Consider the following 16,105-nt stretch of genomic DNA (forward strand, 5'->3'; position numbering starts at 1 on the left):
AATTCACAAAGGCAATTGAAAGTGCCTTACATAATGCATAAAAAAAACTAAAAACAAGATGCAGCACAAGACATTAAAAACACAAATTTAATTTTAAAAGAAATAAGAAAGTAGCTCAGGATCATAGTAGGTGGTTAAAGTTCAGCCAAAGGCAGTGGAGAAAATGAAGGTCTTTTAACTGGTTTTAAAATGGTAGTCCAAGATGGGGGCAAGTGTTATATTTACTTGATGTTTGCCCACCCCTGTGGAGCACGGTAGCTAAATGCTGCTTCTTCATGTTTAGTTTAGACTCTGGGAACAGTTACCAGACTGCTACCAGATGACCTGAGAGACCGAGAATGTCCTGTTGAGGAAGGCTGGGAATAGAGGTTTGGGGTGGGTTTTATCCAGTTCAGTTGAGTATTGTTACTCCCAGTTATGTGTTTTACGTTAGTCTTAACCTGGTTTTGATCACATTCTGAACCTGGTTTGTCAGCTCGCTGTATACAGTACAGGATTTTAACATTTTCTGGGTTTCTGATTGTATGATTAGTGAAGATACGTCCTTGACACGTTCACATCAAGCAAATCTCTACTTTCTCATCATTGCATCCTTTGTCATCATATTTTTTTCATTTTTTTTTATCATTCATACATGGTTACAGGTTTAGGGGACACCTGTGCACATAGCAGACAGTAATAAGAAACCTGGATGAGGTGCCACAGTGTCAGAGTACAGCCAGCCTATTAAGGTTTCTCAAAACCAGGATGATTACATGTGTAAGCACCAGGCTACTCCTATAACCCGGGTGGGAGTCGGAGATCATATAATCATACTCATTAATGTGGCATCTCACGGTACTGAGGTACAAAAAGAGTTAGGCAGCATACTTAATAGCTTAGAATAGGAAATTCAGTTTTAGGCAATTATTTTTAATTTAATTTTTACCACATTTTAATAGTTTCTGTTTTGATAAATTTAAGAACTAGTTTTTAATTTACCTTCATTTAAATGCACAAGGATACAAAAAATGTGACTTTTAAACAAAAAATAGCAGTAATGCAATTTTACATTTAAGAGTCCTGCAATGAAACTGTCATTGAAATCAAAGTACATAGGTATCATATGCAAATTGTACTTCAAAAGTAAAAGTACTCATAATGCAGAAAAAAAGGTCCCTGTCTCTGTTATACTATTATAGAGTTTAATACTATCGGATTATTATAACTGATGCATTTATGTGTAAGTCAGACTTTAGTGTTGTAGTTGGTTGAGGTGGAGCTAGTAATATTTCATATACTTTTGGGATAGTTTAATTTATAACAATGCATCATATTAATAAACTCATATGTTTTGTATGTAAAATCTTAATCTGTGAAGTAACAGATAACGCTGTCAGAATAATGTAGCGGAGCAAAAACTTCAATATTTCCCTCTAAAATGTAGTGAAGTAGTGTATAAAATATCATTAAATGGAAATACACAAATATGTACCTAAATATTGAAATTCAGAAATGCTACATGAATGACAAGAATATGCTAAGCATGGGTTACCCGAGTACAGATACACTGACATGCTGTACCATGCACAGCAAACACACTCACAGCTTAGTGAGACCACATACACTTCTCAGACACAATGCCTACTCCACAGAGCACCAGCAGAGATGCTGAGATAGTGCATGTGCTGACTTACTGATACAAGTTAGAAGATGCAAAGGGTTTGTTCAGAGAAAGAGGATGAGAACAGGGAAGATGAAAGCGGCGTTTGTTAGCGAGTGAGGCGAGGCGGAGGTGGAAGTCACAGCGGTGCAGAGAACCAGAGTTAGGCTGTAAAATACCGTGTTGGCAGATCTACTGACCCCAATACTGCACTCAAATCTTAGAGGAAAAAAAAAATCTTCTTCCGGAGAGAGAACACCGCGAGCTACGTATGCAGCCGCACACAAATGTATAGGCTCAGAGGAAATAATGCACGCTCAAGCACATACCTAAACACAGACGTAATACTTACAGCCCTACCCATGCACTTTCATGCCTACACAGACACACAGATGCACACACACACACACACATACCTCTTATTCCAAGGCCAGGCATTAAGGTAACATCCAACCTTCTTTAGACCCAGAAGAAGTCTTTATCCTCTTTTTTTTTTCCCTGTGCCTAATATATGACACGTCTAGACAGAGAAAAACAGACTTCCCTGTTCCGCCAGCAGAGCAAAGACTTTGTAAAGTCAGCCTTTTGTTTAGCAGTAAATGTCCTGAATAACAAGAAGTTTCAGGTAATTTGATCAGTCTGGTTTGGTTTTCCCATTAGACTGACTATGTGTGTGTGCACTGTTTACCAATATATGCATTTACTCTATGCTTGTTTATCTGTCTGTCATTTAAATTTGGTGTGTGCGTATGTGTTTGTGCACAAAGTCTGTGTGTATCTGACTTTGTGCGTAGATTGGGGTGTCAACAGAAGTGCGTCGTTTCTTCTTCATCAGTCTGTCTGTGTGTAGGTGTTTTAATCAAATCCAGTATGTTGTGCTTTGTATCCTGAAAATTTTCTGCCAGCCGTGGTCAGCAGCAGGCGCTGCTCACATAGGAACAGTCTATAATTACGGGTCAATTAGGGTCAATTGGATCGATATTGCGGAAGTAGGAGACTCTTCGGTAGTATGTATAATGCTTTATCAGTCTGCCACAGAGGCTGTTGGTTTAGGTAATGATGTATGTGTTTACACAGTATATTAGAATGCAGTTAATCTCATCCTCTTTATAAATGACAAAGTGGGATGACAGCCCAAAACACAGGGTTCCTGCACGGGTCTGGGGTCTTTGAAAAAGTTTGGGAAAGTAAATCTGATTTACAGGTCTTCAAATTTTAATTTAATTGTCTTTAATTAATGCTTCTCTCTTACTCTTGTGATGTGTGTGTGTGTGTGTGTGTGTGTGTGTGTGTGTGTGTGTGTGTGTGTTGGTGGTGAAGGACAGATCCTCCTGCCCTGGATGCATTCATCATGGACAAAGCCCTGCTGGACTTTGAGGTTTCTATTGACGCAGACTGCAAACTGCTCACTGTGGGGAAGCCATTTGCCATTGAAGGTGCACACATAGGGGCGCGCGCGCACGCACACACACACACACACACACACACACACACACAAACGCATGTGAGGAAATTGTATTGACTTACAGTCATTCCCTGGAGGCATTTTTAAAAAGGCATCTTAAAATTCACTTTTGTCTTTTTCTTCATTCTATAACATTATGTTTTGTGGCTTTTACATTTTGTGTCCTTTACATATACTGTGTAGTCTGTCTCTTTATGTTCTCTTTGTCTTTTCTCCTCTGTAAAGCACCTTGTAACACTCCTTTGAAAAATGCTATATACTGTAAATCTAATTTGCTTTCCTGTTTACTGAGACTTTAACCCAGAACACTATAAGTCAAACCCAGACCTTTACTCTAACCTCAATCCACACATAACTGTATTCTCAACCCTAAACCCAAATCTGAATATCCTAAAATAGGTTGACCTTGTGGGGACCATTGTTTTTTGTCCCCATACGACAAGTGAGTCCCCACAATGTGACTGTATGAAAAGATTTGTCCCCATAATGTGATGGAGTACACACACCATTAGCGGCTCACACACATACACATTTACACTTGTGTAGGCACTCACACACTTGGAAATACTATACCTGTGCGGACATGACATATACTCTGTGAGACAGACAAGCACACGCACACGCTGTATACACCTCGAAGCATGTACACACACTTTCACAAAAGGAGATCAAATACTGTAGTTAGCTACATGACTGACAGAACAACACAGTGATTCATTGAGTGAACTTGTAAGGCTGCAGGGTGAAAGTACTCAGTCATCTATTATTAATAACAATACCCAGTCAGAACACTTTGGTCTTGACGCTCACAGGTTGGAATAGCTATAACACAGTCATGAAGCATAGGACAAATCCACTGCCAGTCAAAATACCGCTAATGACCCACACAGGGGGTTATCACGGGCCTATTACCATGTCTGTGTGTGTGAGCGCTGACTTTTGTGTGCATTCTAGTGCTCTTCTTGAAGGAAAAAATTTTCCTTTTAGAGTTTCAGAGGGAGGACATCCAAACTAAAATCACCATATGAACCATGGCAAGCAAGGAAAAAAAGTGCAAAATAGAGCCAAGATGCTTGCAACAAACATTTTACCCCGCCGTCATGCTTTTATGTTTAACAAACTTCAATTTTCCACAGTTTTGCTCCTTTCGCCTCATCCTCCTTCTACACCTTGTGCAACTTGGGTACGTGTACTACCGAAACTAAAACTACTGGAAAAACAGTCTAAACCTGACATTAATAGCCTAGCCTGTTAAAGAAGTTCTAAAACATTACCAAAAAATATATGCTGCATGTAGTGGAACATGCAGTCCTCTGTACTGGCTAAAGGCACAATATCCAGCAAGCACTGACATGAAATCCTTAACTTACCAGGCAAACATAATTGCAACTTGCATCACTACAGAATTGCTTCTGTTTGTTATTCAATAAGTCAGTAAGTCAATAAGGTCTTATTTCAATCTGTTTTGATGTATGGAAACTTCAGTTACAAGACTAATTAACATTGTGTGTGAAGACTAATGATGAATTACCAGTAATAAATCACGACTTTTGATAAGGTATTTGCCTTGCACAATTAATATAGCCAGATTAATACATTATTACATTACATTATTATGGGTAGTTGCAGTACTGATGACAGTAATAGTGTTAGAAATTGTAGTAAAAGTAGTAGTTTCTTTAAGTGATGTGTGTATGCTATTAGCTTATAATACATGTGAATAGTTGGATTTTTTGCAGCGGAGCAGTAAAATTGTATCTCTTCGACAAATAAAGGCTGCTGACCTGTCAGAAGAAATTATGTCCTAGCTCTAATAAAAGTCTGGTGCTCCCTTTCATTGAGGTAAATAAAGGTTCCAGCCATTATTGCAAATTTTACAGTATTCTAGTCGCATGCCATCTGCATATATACGCCTTGGGAAGGTGACTTTGAAATGAAATTTCCACTAGCAGAACACATTTTCTGGACGCATCAAACATTTGACCTCTAACCCAAACGCAGCTCAGGTCTTTTTTTTTTTCTTTTTTTTTTATTATAGGTACAGAATTAATGTGTGTGCTCATGCCTGCCCATTGATGTGCATTTATCCGCATGTATATATACAGGTGTGCACTTCCTGGTGTATTTGTTTCAGTTCAGCCTTGTCTCTTCTTGCATTACTGAGACAGGCACACACAGATATACAGACAGTAAATAGATACTAGTAAGGGTGCCACATGGGACCAGACACTTACTTTGATACCAACCCTCTGTCATCCAAAGCTTAGACTCAGAAAGACCCCTCTCCCACATTTCCTACTCACTGTACAACTCTTGTTCACTTGAGATTATCTACTGCTTTCTTGACTGTACAAGACAAAACAAGCCAGGAGTCTTCACTGTGGCATTGCTCACAATTGTTGGGATGAGAAAGCAGGTCTCATTGGTATGTAGAGTAGGTCAGTTTGATGATTACTTGATTCATTGTCTACATAAAAAGGCAGGCGAAGAATCCACACTGCCTTTGGTAGCTGTTCACCTCCAAAGTCTGTGTGAGGACAAATAGGATGGGAGTGAATAACTCAATAAGCCTAAATAAGGTAGAGGAAGAAAGGTCAGGAAATGGCCCAGACAGGAAATGTGAGAGGAAAAACACGGGGGGGGGACAGAGTATGAGAGGAAAAAAATAAGTAAGAGAAAGAACAAAAGGGAAAGAAAGGGAGGGCCAGTGTAGGGGGTGAGCGAGGTGGGAGTTGAGCACAAGAAGGAGATAGAGGGCTTTCATTTGCCCACTGCCAGTTTGTGCCTTTCTGCACAGCAAGTGATAAAAGAGCCAGCCAACAGAGTCCCCTAATCAAGACAAACCTTCACCCCAAGCAGATGGAGTGAGGGAAGGGGAGAAAGGACAGAGAGAGAGAAAAGATGGAGAAAAGAAAGAGAAAGTGTTATTTCGTCCATGTTAGGATGCAGGCAGGATTTATAGAGTGGTTTGTGGTCAGGAGATACAGCGAGACGAAGGATTTGGAACTGTGGAGTCGCTGCAGGCTAGGTGCTCTGCTGAAATCTTATGGCTACTTAAGTGGAGAGAGATGTGGGGGTGTTGCTGTGTGCCTGTTTCCACTGAGTGCTGTTGGGAGATGTTTACGACAGCCTAGACACACCCCATTAATAATATTGCCACTGAACAGGCAGCCACTCGCTGCTTGTTTGTTTGTGTGAGTGTGTGTGTGTGAATGTGTGTGTGTGTGTGTGTGTGTGTGCGCGCGCGCACGCGCGTGCATCCCTGTGTGCATAAGTGGACAACACAGACTCAGTCAAGCGGGATAGAGCGTGCCTGAAGATCAAAATGAGGCTGACAGAAGGTTTTGTTGCTGGGGTGAGACTGCTGTTTGCCGGGTAGCTCATGTCTGGCAGGAGTGACGTACAGCCGCCTTTGTCTGCTTATGCTTAAATATGAATTTGCATGCCAGTTATTGACATTATAAGTTGCTCACACACCTAAATTTACTCCTATTGCCATTTCTAATATATACATACTGTAAACACTTACCATATCTGCACAACCAGTAGAAATTGTGCAGAAGTTCAACCAACCAATCAATTAACAGCCCAGTATCTTTAACTGGTCATAATTTCACAGGACATGAAACATGTCATAAATGAACCAGTATGGAAAAGTAATTATATGCATCGATGTATAAAAACATTCATGTTACATTTATAGCTTAAAGCAAATGTGATATTTATCTTGATATTGATGTTAAGTCCCGTCATCCATCACTGATATACCGTATAACCCTTCTCTATCGGTGATGAACTCATTGAAATACTATCAATACCAAGTTCACTGAAGCGATAACATTTGCTACATTGGAACTGCACATCCAGTAAAGTGGGACAAAAATCCTCTAGCACAAAGACAATTGTGTTTTAAATTTTCAACAGCAATCATTGGAAGAACAAAGCAGTGCTGCATATAGAGAGTCAAACTCCATTAACAGAAATCATAGAGAAAGACCTAATAGTACTGGCCACATTGTTTGATTATGAAATAAGTATCACAAAGACTATAATTTGAAAGTTATGAAAGATCATAAGAACCTTTCTTGCGAACAGCTACATTTTTGATCTGTTTTTAAAAGCAGGTTGTAAAATTTTTAAAAACCTATATAACAAAATTTGATGTGCACGGGCGTGTCTTGAGTGAGTAGGTGTGTGGGCAATTTGAGTGACATTTTTAGGACTTGTGGCTTGTGATGGAATGTGGATGGCTGGGGGAGAGAATCGAAAGAAATGACAAGGGGTTTGCCCACTTGTATTTCCCTATTTGACTGAGTGCTCTAAAGAAATGTGGATGGAGATAGGCTGATGAGAGAAAAATGTTGTCTGTCTGCTAAGAAAAAAAAAAAAAGGAAGAAGACCGAGACATAAAGGGACAAAGCAATGGACTCAGGAGAGGAGCTGAGAGATAAAGAGAGAAGAATGGAGTGAAGCAGAAATTGAACGGAAATGAAGGGATGACAGAGATAAGGAGTGGACTAACTGTGGAAGAGACTAGCAGCAATGGTGGGAGAGAAATGACCTCGGTCAGGAAAAGAGAAAGGATGAGAGAGAGGACTGAGGGAAAGGAACAAGGGAAGAAAAATGAGGAGAGGAGGCAGGGAAAGAAGCTTAGACAGTCTTTGTCATGTAGGAAGCAGAGTGTGACAGTTACGTGAACCTTCGCTATTCTGTTTCTGTCCGCAGCCCCCATCAGGCTAGAACACCTTGACAGCCATTACACACACACACACACACACACACACACACACACATACACGACACACACACATTTGCGCAGCTATCCTTGTCAGGACATTGCATTGACTTCCATTCATTGTGGACAGCCCAGGGGCCTCCCTATGAGGCAAAATGATGTTTTGCCTCATTGGGACTTGGCTTTGGTCCCCATGAGGAATACCGGTCCTGACAAGCTCGGTGTTTGTACTGGAAAAGGTCCCAAGGAGGTAACAAAAACGCATACACAAACAGCTGCCAGGACCAAGACAATCAAACACACACACACACACACACACACACACACACACAAATGCTGTTGGCATGAGTGTGTCTTTGACTGCAGTACAGATGAAATGAAACAAACAACCCCGGGAGGTCTTGAATGGCAATACATCTCCAAGAGGGTCTTTTGATTCTGAGCTGAGGGACAGATTTTGTTTATTTTGTACCTGCAGAACTGTGGGCTGTGATGTTAAACAGATGCAGTTGCAAAGTCTGGACAGGGCAGAGCGGCATTTCTCTTTTGCTTTCAGCTTGCGTGATGATAGATGAATGTGTCACTTCTGAAATTAAAGCAATGAACGGTGGTGGAAAAAAAGTACTTAAATCTGTTTCTTAATTAAAAATATTATTATATAATTTTATTGCTGTAACTATAGTATATTTCACTGCTGTGTCTGGTCTCATTACTCCACATACTGCTGGGGTCTTAAATTAGGAAAATAAGGAAATCCAAGGCAATACCACTCAAGTGATGATCAAACTTTTTCTACAGATTAAACTAAGATAAAAAATACATTACTATAAGGATTTGCTTTACTGCCTGCATTTTTGAAGCTATTAAATCCATGTCTGACACCCGCGAGTTTTAACCCTAATTTTGCATTACATTTTGTGAGCAAATCATAATTTTTGCATGTAAACCATCACTCTGCAACGTAACCAATAAATTTAGCTGTCAGTTGCATGTAATGGAACAAAAGGTATATTTCTCTCTAATTTTTAGTGGAGAAAGGTACTTAGCTGTTGGGTTTCAATATACTCTTAGACAATACCTCAAAACCTTCCTCGTTACTGCATAAATTTGAACTGATGTACTTTTAAACTCGTGCAAATGTATTATTTATTATTAACTTAAGTATATTAATTTCAAGATGATTTGGATTTTTTTCTTCAGTCGGGGCTGTGAAAATGAAATATAGTTGCAAGTGCAGCCAGGAGGCTGCCACAATAGCCACATGCAACAAAAAGCTACACCTGAATAGTAAGGGAACACCGTCAAGACCTAAACCAGATCCACAAAAGAGCTGTAATGTCAGCATGTTATCAAGTTTCCATGCAAATGTAGTGAGCTGCCCTTTGTTTGGCCTTGCTACAAAACTGGGTATTATAACTGTAACCGGAGGGGATGAGTGTGAAGTGAGCAAGGAGTGGATGATCTGCATCATAGGCTACAATGAGTGTTTTGCAACTGACGGCTCTGGTGATGGGGTCAGGGTGGGGGAGAGGCGCGAGGTCCAATTGCTCTCGATGCCGTGTGGGTTATTTTTATGGATTCTGGAGGTGTGGCGACAAAACAGATTGCATAACTAGAAAAGGATGGGATTGTCAGATTTCTCTTCAAGGCATGTGTGACTAGAACGAAGTGTCATGCAACTCAACGGGAACCTGTTTGAAAACACTGACAGAAATGAAGTCTAACAACACGAAAATTATCAAGCACACAAGAAAAAAAAAAAAAAAAAGGAGCCAGTAACGTTAATTTGGGGGGACAAGGGAAGGGAGTATGATCTACAGGTGAGAAAAGAGGAATAAAAGTCCTCTTTATAGAAGGCTCCATAACATTTAAAAAGCATGACACTCACATTTCTAAATCTCAGTGAGTTACTCCTCACAGCAGTACTAAGAGGACCAGGGGATGGTGCTGGACCATCTCCTGCCACATAGTGTTTTACATATAAGCGATTTCCAACACAACAATAAAGCACCGGAGGCCGAGCATAGCCACAAGACTGCAACCAAAAGGACATGTAACTGCCTGTAAGGAGCACAGTCAGGTAAAACATGAGCATATTTGCACTCCATCTGCTGCAGGGAGTCTAGAGAGTGGAGTCAGACCGTCCAACCAATAAGCTGGGATCAGACTACTTGATATTATCCTAAAAATGGCCTGATATGACAGATGGCAGGCAGAGGATACGGAAATGAGTATCAGGCATGACGTTTGGCTTTTTCATTTAATGTTTTTTGGTGGCAGACACATCTAGTCTAAGTTTAGGATGCCTCACAAGGCTCTAACAGAAAGACTAGCGTGTCTGAAATTTTTTGCCCTCTCTCACCTAGTTTCACAACATCTGCATCATAATCCATAGATGCTTCCGAGGCCATTGATTTTCAGCGTCTCAGACAATAGCTGTATTCTCAATACCAGAATTAGATCCACTACAGTGTGTATTCTATACCACAGGGGATTCCTCCACTAGCTTTAGTGGTTCAGTGCTTTGTTTCCCTACACAAATACTATACCAGAAAAAGTGTATTTGTACCTTATATTCCACTCTACGTGGTAGAAAACGTGGTGGATTCTGATTCCGTAAACCCATATATCTCCTTTTTTTCCAAAAAGGCATCTGCCCATTGGCTGACTGCAACTTACTGACACAGACTTAGACAGTAGTCTCTTCCTCAGGCATGGTATTTTGCTCTCGGCTCTGTAACATTTAGCATATGTATTTACATCTGTGTGTGTGTCTCGTCTTTCAGGCTACGGTATAGGCCTGCCCCAGGGGTCTCCTCTAACCCGTAATATGTCAGAGTTCGTGAGTCGCTACAAGTCTGACGGCTTCATGGACATGCTACATGACAAATGGTATAAGGTTGTGCCCTGTGGGAAGCGAGTCTTTGCCGTCACTGAGGTAAGTCATTGGTTGGAGAGTTTTCATGTATTGCGTGTAAGGCGAAGCCCTGTGCCGATGCACTTCTATAAGTGAGTCTCCCTTTGGGACACGAACAGGATTGCCTGCCAGCTAAGCACACATAGACTGACGGTCGCATACATACACGCAGACAAACACATACAATCACAAGCTCACACCTATTTACCAACCTTAACCAGAGTTAGAGGCACGTACTGTCTGGGTGTCGACACTTGTTTGTGTCTTGTGTGTGCTACAGAACAGTACTCGCTCTCCCTTTTCCTTTTTTCACTCTTTTTTAAGAAGGGGGAATCGCTAGACAGAGCACACTGTATCTATAGTATCTCTCTTGTTTGTGAATAGAGAAACTACTCGATTCCCTTTGGCCATTCCTTTTAAATCCCACTTCAAAGTTGAGTCATATTATAGCAACAAACGCAATTACACAGTCATAGGTTCCTCCATTGAAAAGAAAACCTTAACTTCACCCTGCATCAGGAAGTTATTACTATTCATCCCATTTGAAGCCAAGAGACTGGGCTAGTCTCAACAATGTGGGCATTAGTGCTATCTTGCCCTCTGGATTGGGAGCAAAAGGAGGTCAGTGTTGTCGCTGATGAATTTGTTGAGTCAGCATGGGGCTAATTGCCATCAGAGGCAGTGCAGAAATGAGCCTGGTGGAGGAAACATGATTAGAGTGTACTGGAAAAACTCACCACTGCCTCTTCTGCTTCCCCCGGGCCCGTAAAAGCCTTGTAAGAGATAGACATTGTGTCAACGAGGACGTGGGTGAACCAAATGGGAACAAACTGCTCTTCAATTAATCATCATCTCTTTTTACCGTGTTCCGGCTATCCGCTGTTTCTTTCTATTACTCTCTGTTTTGCCTCCCCCCTCAGCCCCTCGTGCCCGCTCTGTCCCCTGCTTTTCTTCTTCAGGTCCTTTTCTTACCAAACATGTCTTTTACGCTGTTGCCCTCTCCTCTCTTTATTTCTATTATCAGGGGCTTACACAGCCAAACTAGCTATACAACAGCAGAATATCAATTGCATTTTGACAAAAAGTGGCCTAAATGGTAATTATGTAATATACAAATCATCAATCTCTGTATTTTCCTCTCTGTCGGCTTAAATCTGTACTAATCTGTGTCACTCCCAACCTCCCTCTCTTTCTCTCTGTCTCCGCCTCCTCAGACTCTGCAAATGGGGATCCAGCATTTTTCAGGCCTGTTTGTGCTGCTGTGCATGGGGGTGGGTGGAGCTTTGCTGACTTTGGCAGGTGAACACACCTTCTATCACCTGGTCATCCCTCGCCTCCGGCGCACGCACACACTGCAGTATTGGCTGCACACCAGCCAGGTGGGCGAACACATACCTTTTGTGTGCTGACGTACAAGCATGCACCACACACACACACACACACACACACACACACACACAAACAAACACAGAAAAGATGCGCAAAGGGTTACAGCAGTCTCCACATTATCACAAGTGTATGTGCACACACACATATGAGCTCTGTTACACACAAACATACTGCTGTTGGTGAGATCTCCTTACCCCCTGGAGTTAACTCTTTTTTTGCAGGTTGCATACGCCCTCTACTGCTGGAAATTTATAGTATCGGTCAAGAACAAGACTAATATTTTCTATACATCTGAATATCATTTTTGCTTTAATTTAACTTTACGCTAAATGTATCCATTAATGCTAATGAAGTACTCTGTGAATTAACTAATTCCGGTTTTAATTGCGCTATATTAATCAACATTTTTAATTAGTTAATTTAGTAAAAAGTTAATTAAGGGTTCTATTGGCAGTGCTTTACTAATTGGTTCATGACCTCACATTCATTTGCTTTTTCCATTCAGAGGCAGCTGATTTATAAACATCTCTCACAGATAATTAAATGCACCTCATAGGAAATTTGTAACAAAATTATGTAATGTAAATGAATATATAAGATCTGCAGAAGCTTATTTTGCAATTAAACTGTCAGGGAACGAGAGTGTTTATGACAACATGCGCCACAGGAACCACAAATTCGAAATTTAAAGGTCATATTGTTTTTTATGAAACTCTAGCCATTTACAAATGAGGTGCCAGTGGCAATATTTCAGTGAATAATGGCACGAGCGCTGTGAATATCACGGCTGCTCTCATTGGTTAGCTACATCTCTCTAAAAAGGGCGAGCACTCGCTCTAGCATTCATCACAAAACCAGTTCATCTGTCTGAGAGGATGACATCTGAGTTAGTCCCTCAAGATAATCCCTATCTAAAGTGAAAATCTCCTTTTCCCTCAGACATCTTCAGACGTATACACACACACACACCAGATAAAATTAAAGCTTAGTCGTACCTATCAACTTGGTTTGAAGATGTTTTTTTTTTTCAGTCTAACCTAAGCACATGGGTACTTAAATCAAAAAGGACTTAAGCAACTGATACCTTAGCCGCTAAATTTTAAGCAGAATGGTGTCTTTGGTTGAATTACAATCATTTGATTAAATTATCCGAAGGCCCACCAGAGCAGGATATAGAAGGTATAGCTGTCACAGATGTTCTGTACAACTGGGAAGAATAACAGCTCTTAGAAATTATTATTCATCATCTCTGCCGATTTATTTCAGAGCTGATGAAGTGAAAACAAATTTTATATCACTAATCTGTGGTTCTCTTAAGTTTTTTTTCCCTTTTCTTCTCTAATTGCAGAAAATTCACCGAGCCCTCCACACCACATATGAGGACGTAGGGAAGGAGCTGACCGGATTCGACCAAAAGTAATGAAGTTGATTGATTATCTTGTGTTTCTGCTCTATTAATCGTCATGTTCCATTTGTAATGGCCAGAACAAACCGGTTGAAATCAATCAATATGTTGTATAAAGGTCATAATTCTTAACAGGTTACACCGGCTTTGTCTGGCAAAAACGCATTAGGTTTTTTCAAGAATTTTCTAGAATAAAATTTAATTTTCTTCTGGTTTATTCTATCTCCATTCAAGAAGCTACCTCGGTTTTATTAAAAAGGTCCTTATGCAATAGTTTAACAAGCTATAACTAATTAGTGAACTTTAAATGAACTGGTAGGAGGAGTTTGTTATCTTTGGACAGAGCCAGGCTAACTGGTTCTAAGCTGGCATTAGCTTCATCTTTACTGTACAGAGTGGTATCGATCTTCTCATTTACCTCCGGCAAGAAAGCACGTTTCCCAAAATGTCCAAATATTCCTCTAAGATTAGTCAATCTGTATTAGAAAACAGATTGAAATAGTCTTAAGAAAGTTTTTCGATTTTATTTCACTTTTATGACTTGATAAACAAAATTACTTGTTATCAGCTTGACAGCTTTATGGTGGATCTTAAACAGACATGACACTTGTATTTAATTTAAAAAAGAACCCAAGCAGAGAAAAAACAGGACAACGTAAGTGACACTAACATGAATTCTGCAGACAGTATTGCTTAGTCTGCACTTAATAATCCTTTTATACTCTAAAAGACAAAAAACGATTTTAAATGTAGTTATCCCACTTACATATATAGTATATATTGTTTTTGCATATTGTTTATGAGAAAATGTATCCTTATTCTGCTGTACAGTGTATCTCACTGGATATATGCCCTTTGCTGTGATCTTCCTCTCTTTCACTAGCCCCTCCTCTTGTATCTCAGAGAACTGCACACTACACAGGAAACAGCATCAGCCTCCTCCCCCATCTCCTTCCACGTCCCTCCCTGCTTCCACTACAGCTGGAGACACCAGCAACTCTTCACCATCCCATGAGCCCAAGGAGAAACGTGTGCACTTTGACCTTGAGACCCTCCACAGCTACCGCCTGCGCACACACACTGCTTCAGTACGTGGCAGGCCCGGGATGGTCGGTCGTCCCGGGCTCGGCCTAGGAGGGTTGGGGCTGGGCAACCTGGGGAGTTTTAGCTCCCCACCACAGATTAGCCTCCACGCCAACGGTGGTCCAGTCTCAGCACTGGCTTCCACAGGCTTGGTGCTCTCTCCCCTGGGGAGCAGGCCCACTCAGACCAGCTTGTGGGAGGGGGAGCTCCAGGAGCTGCAGGGGAAAATTGAGATATTCCGCACCCAGCTAAGAGAGGCTCTGGCCAGGAGAGCAGAGATCCAGAGCACCCTGGAGCGAGAGAGGAGCGGACTTATACGCAGGGATACCAGTCTGGAGAGGGAAAGGGACAGACAGAGGATACAAACTATTAACACAGACAGAAGTAGCTCCACTCAGTCAAAACTCCCTGAGAGAGACAGGACCAGCCACCTGCAAACCCTGAATAATCAACAGACAGGGAGGGCTAACCAGTCAGGTGGGCCTGGGACTCTGGAGCATGGGAGAAGCAGCCAGTTGAACACAGTTAACAGTTTGGACAGAGGGAGAGCCAATCAATTACGCTCTGTTAATACTTTGATGGGAGAAAGGACTGTCCAATCACGCACGTCCGCCAGTTTGGAGCGAAGTCGAGTCCCCCAACCAGGTGCAGGAAACGTGACTGTCCAATCACGGAACACTTCTAGCCTGGACAGGCAGAAGGCCAACCTATCACACAGTCTGAACACTTTGGAGAGGACAAAAGCCAACAAATCAAGTGTAAGCAGTGGGACTTGACTGTCTTTCTGAAGCCCCTGATGTATAAGATTGCAGAGGGACTGGTGCAGTTTGTACTTGCATAGCCGCGGGAAGATGGCTTTGTTGGAAAGGGTTAAGTTTGGGGGATGCTTGCTGAAAAATTACGATATATTAACTTACACGATTACTTACTGCAACCTAATAATTTTCACAAGTGGAATTATTTCCAGACTCGCTTCAAATTACAACTAAAAACCTTTAACTGCTGATAAAATGTCTGCATCATCCATGAAATCATAAATCAGATGTTTACTTTTGTTAGAAGCAACAACCAGCGACAACCCACTATACTTTCACAACAACAAATCAGACAAATGGGAATGGCAGTGTTAAAATCGCAATGCTTATTGTGCAGACCAGTGGTTCACTCACAAACAGGGGCAATCAGCTGAAAAAAAAAAAAAAACATGGTCTGTTCCACTGGCCGAAGAGGCCTACAAGCACATGTAGACATCCTCGACAAGAGCACAGAATAATTTAAGTCAGCCCAATGTGAAAAAAAAAGAGCAAACAAAACGTTTTGAAAATGCACTTGCAACATCCGTTTTAACTGAGTGTCTGCAGCTGGTGAAAAAGATTCAAAAATACATTATATTTTCTATTTCGTGTCCTCGTGTGTTATCCTGATATTGTTACATGCCTAAAGCACGCTTTTTTTTCATATTTTCATCA

General features: G+C 41.1%; 1 protein-coding gene across 1 annotated transcript in view; it reads left to right on the plus strand.

Moving 5' to 3' along the window:
- LOC120795657 (glutamate receptor ionotropic, NMDA 3B-like) overlaps positions 1-15,412 on the plus strand; it is a 61,612-nt gene extending 46,200 nt beyond the window's left edge. Inside the window, exons 8-12 of the mRNA XM_040137736.1 lie at positions 2,963-3,078; positions 10,629-10,780; positions 11,974-12,138; positions 13,497-13,564; positions 14,437-15,412. Of these exons, the coding sequence (XP_039993670.1) occupies positions 2,963-3,078; positions 10,629-10,780; positions 11,974-12,138; positions 13,497-13,564; positions 14,437-15,412 (1,477 nt within the window). The remainder of the gene's footprint in view (positions 1-2,962; positions 3,079-10,628; positions 10,781-11,973; positions 12,139-13,496; positions 13,565-14,436) is intronic.
- The last annotated feature ends 693 nt before the right edge of the window (positions 15,413-16,105 follow it).

The sequence above is a fragment of the Xiphias gladius genome, chromosome 10, assembly GCF_016859285.1.
Source record: "Xiphias gladius isolate SHS-SW01 ecotype Sanya breed wild chromosome 10, ASM1685928v1, whole genome shotgun sequence".
In the NCBI taxonomy this organism is placed as follows: Eukaryota; Metazoa; Chordata; class Actinopteri; order Istiophoriformes; family Xiphiidae; genus Xiphias; species Xiphias gladius.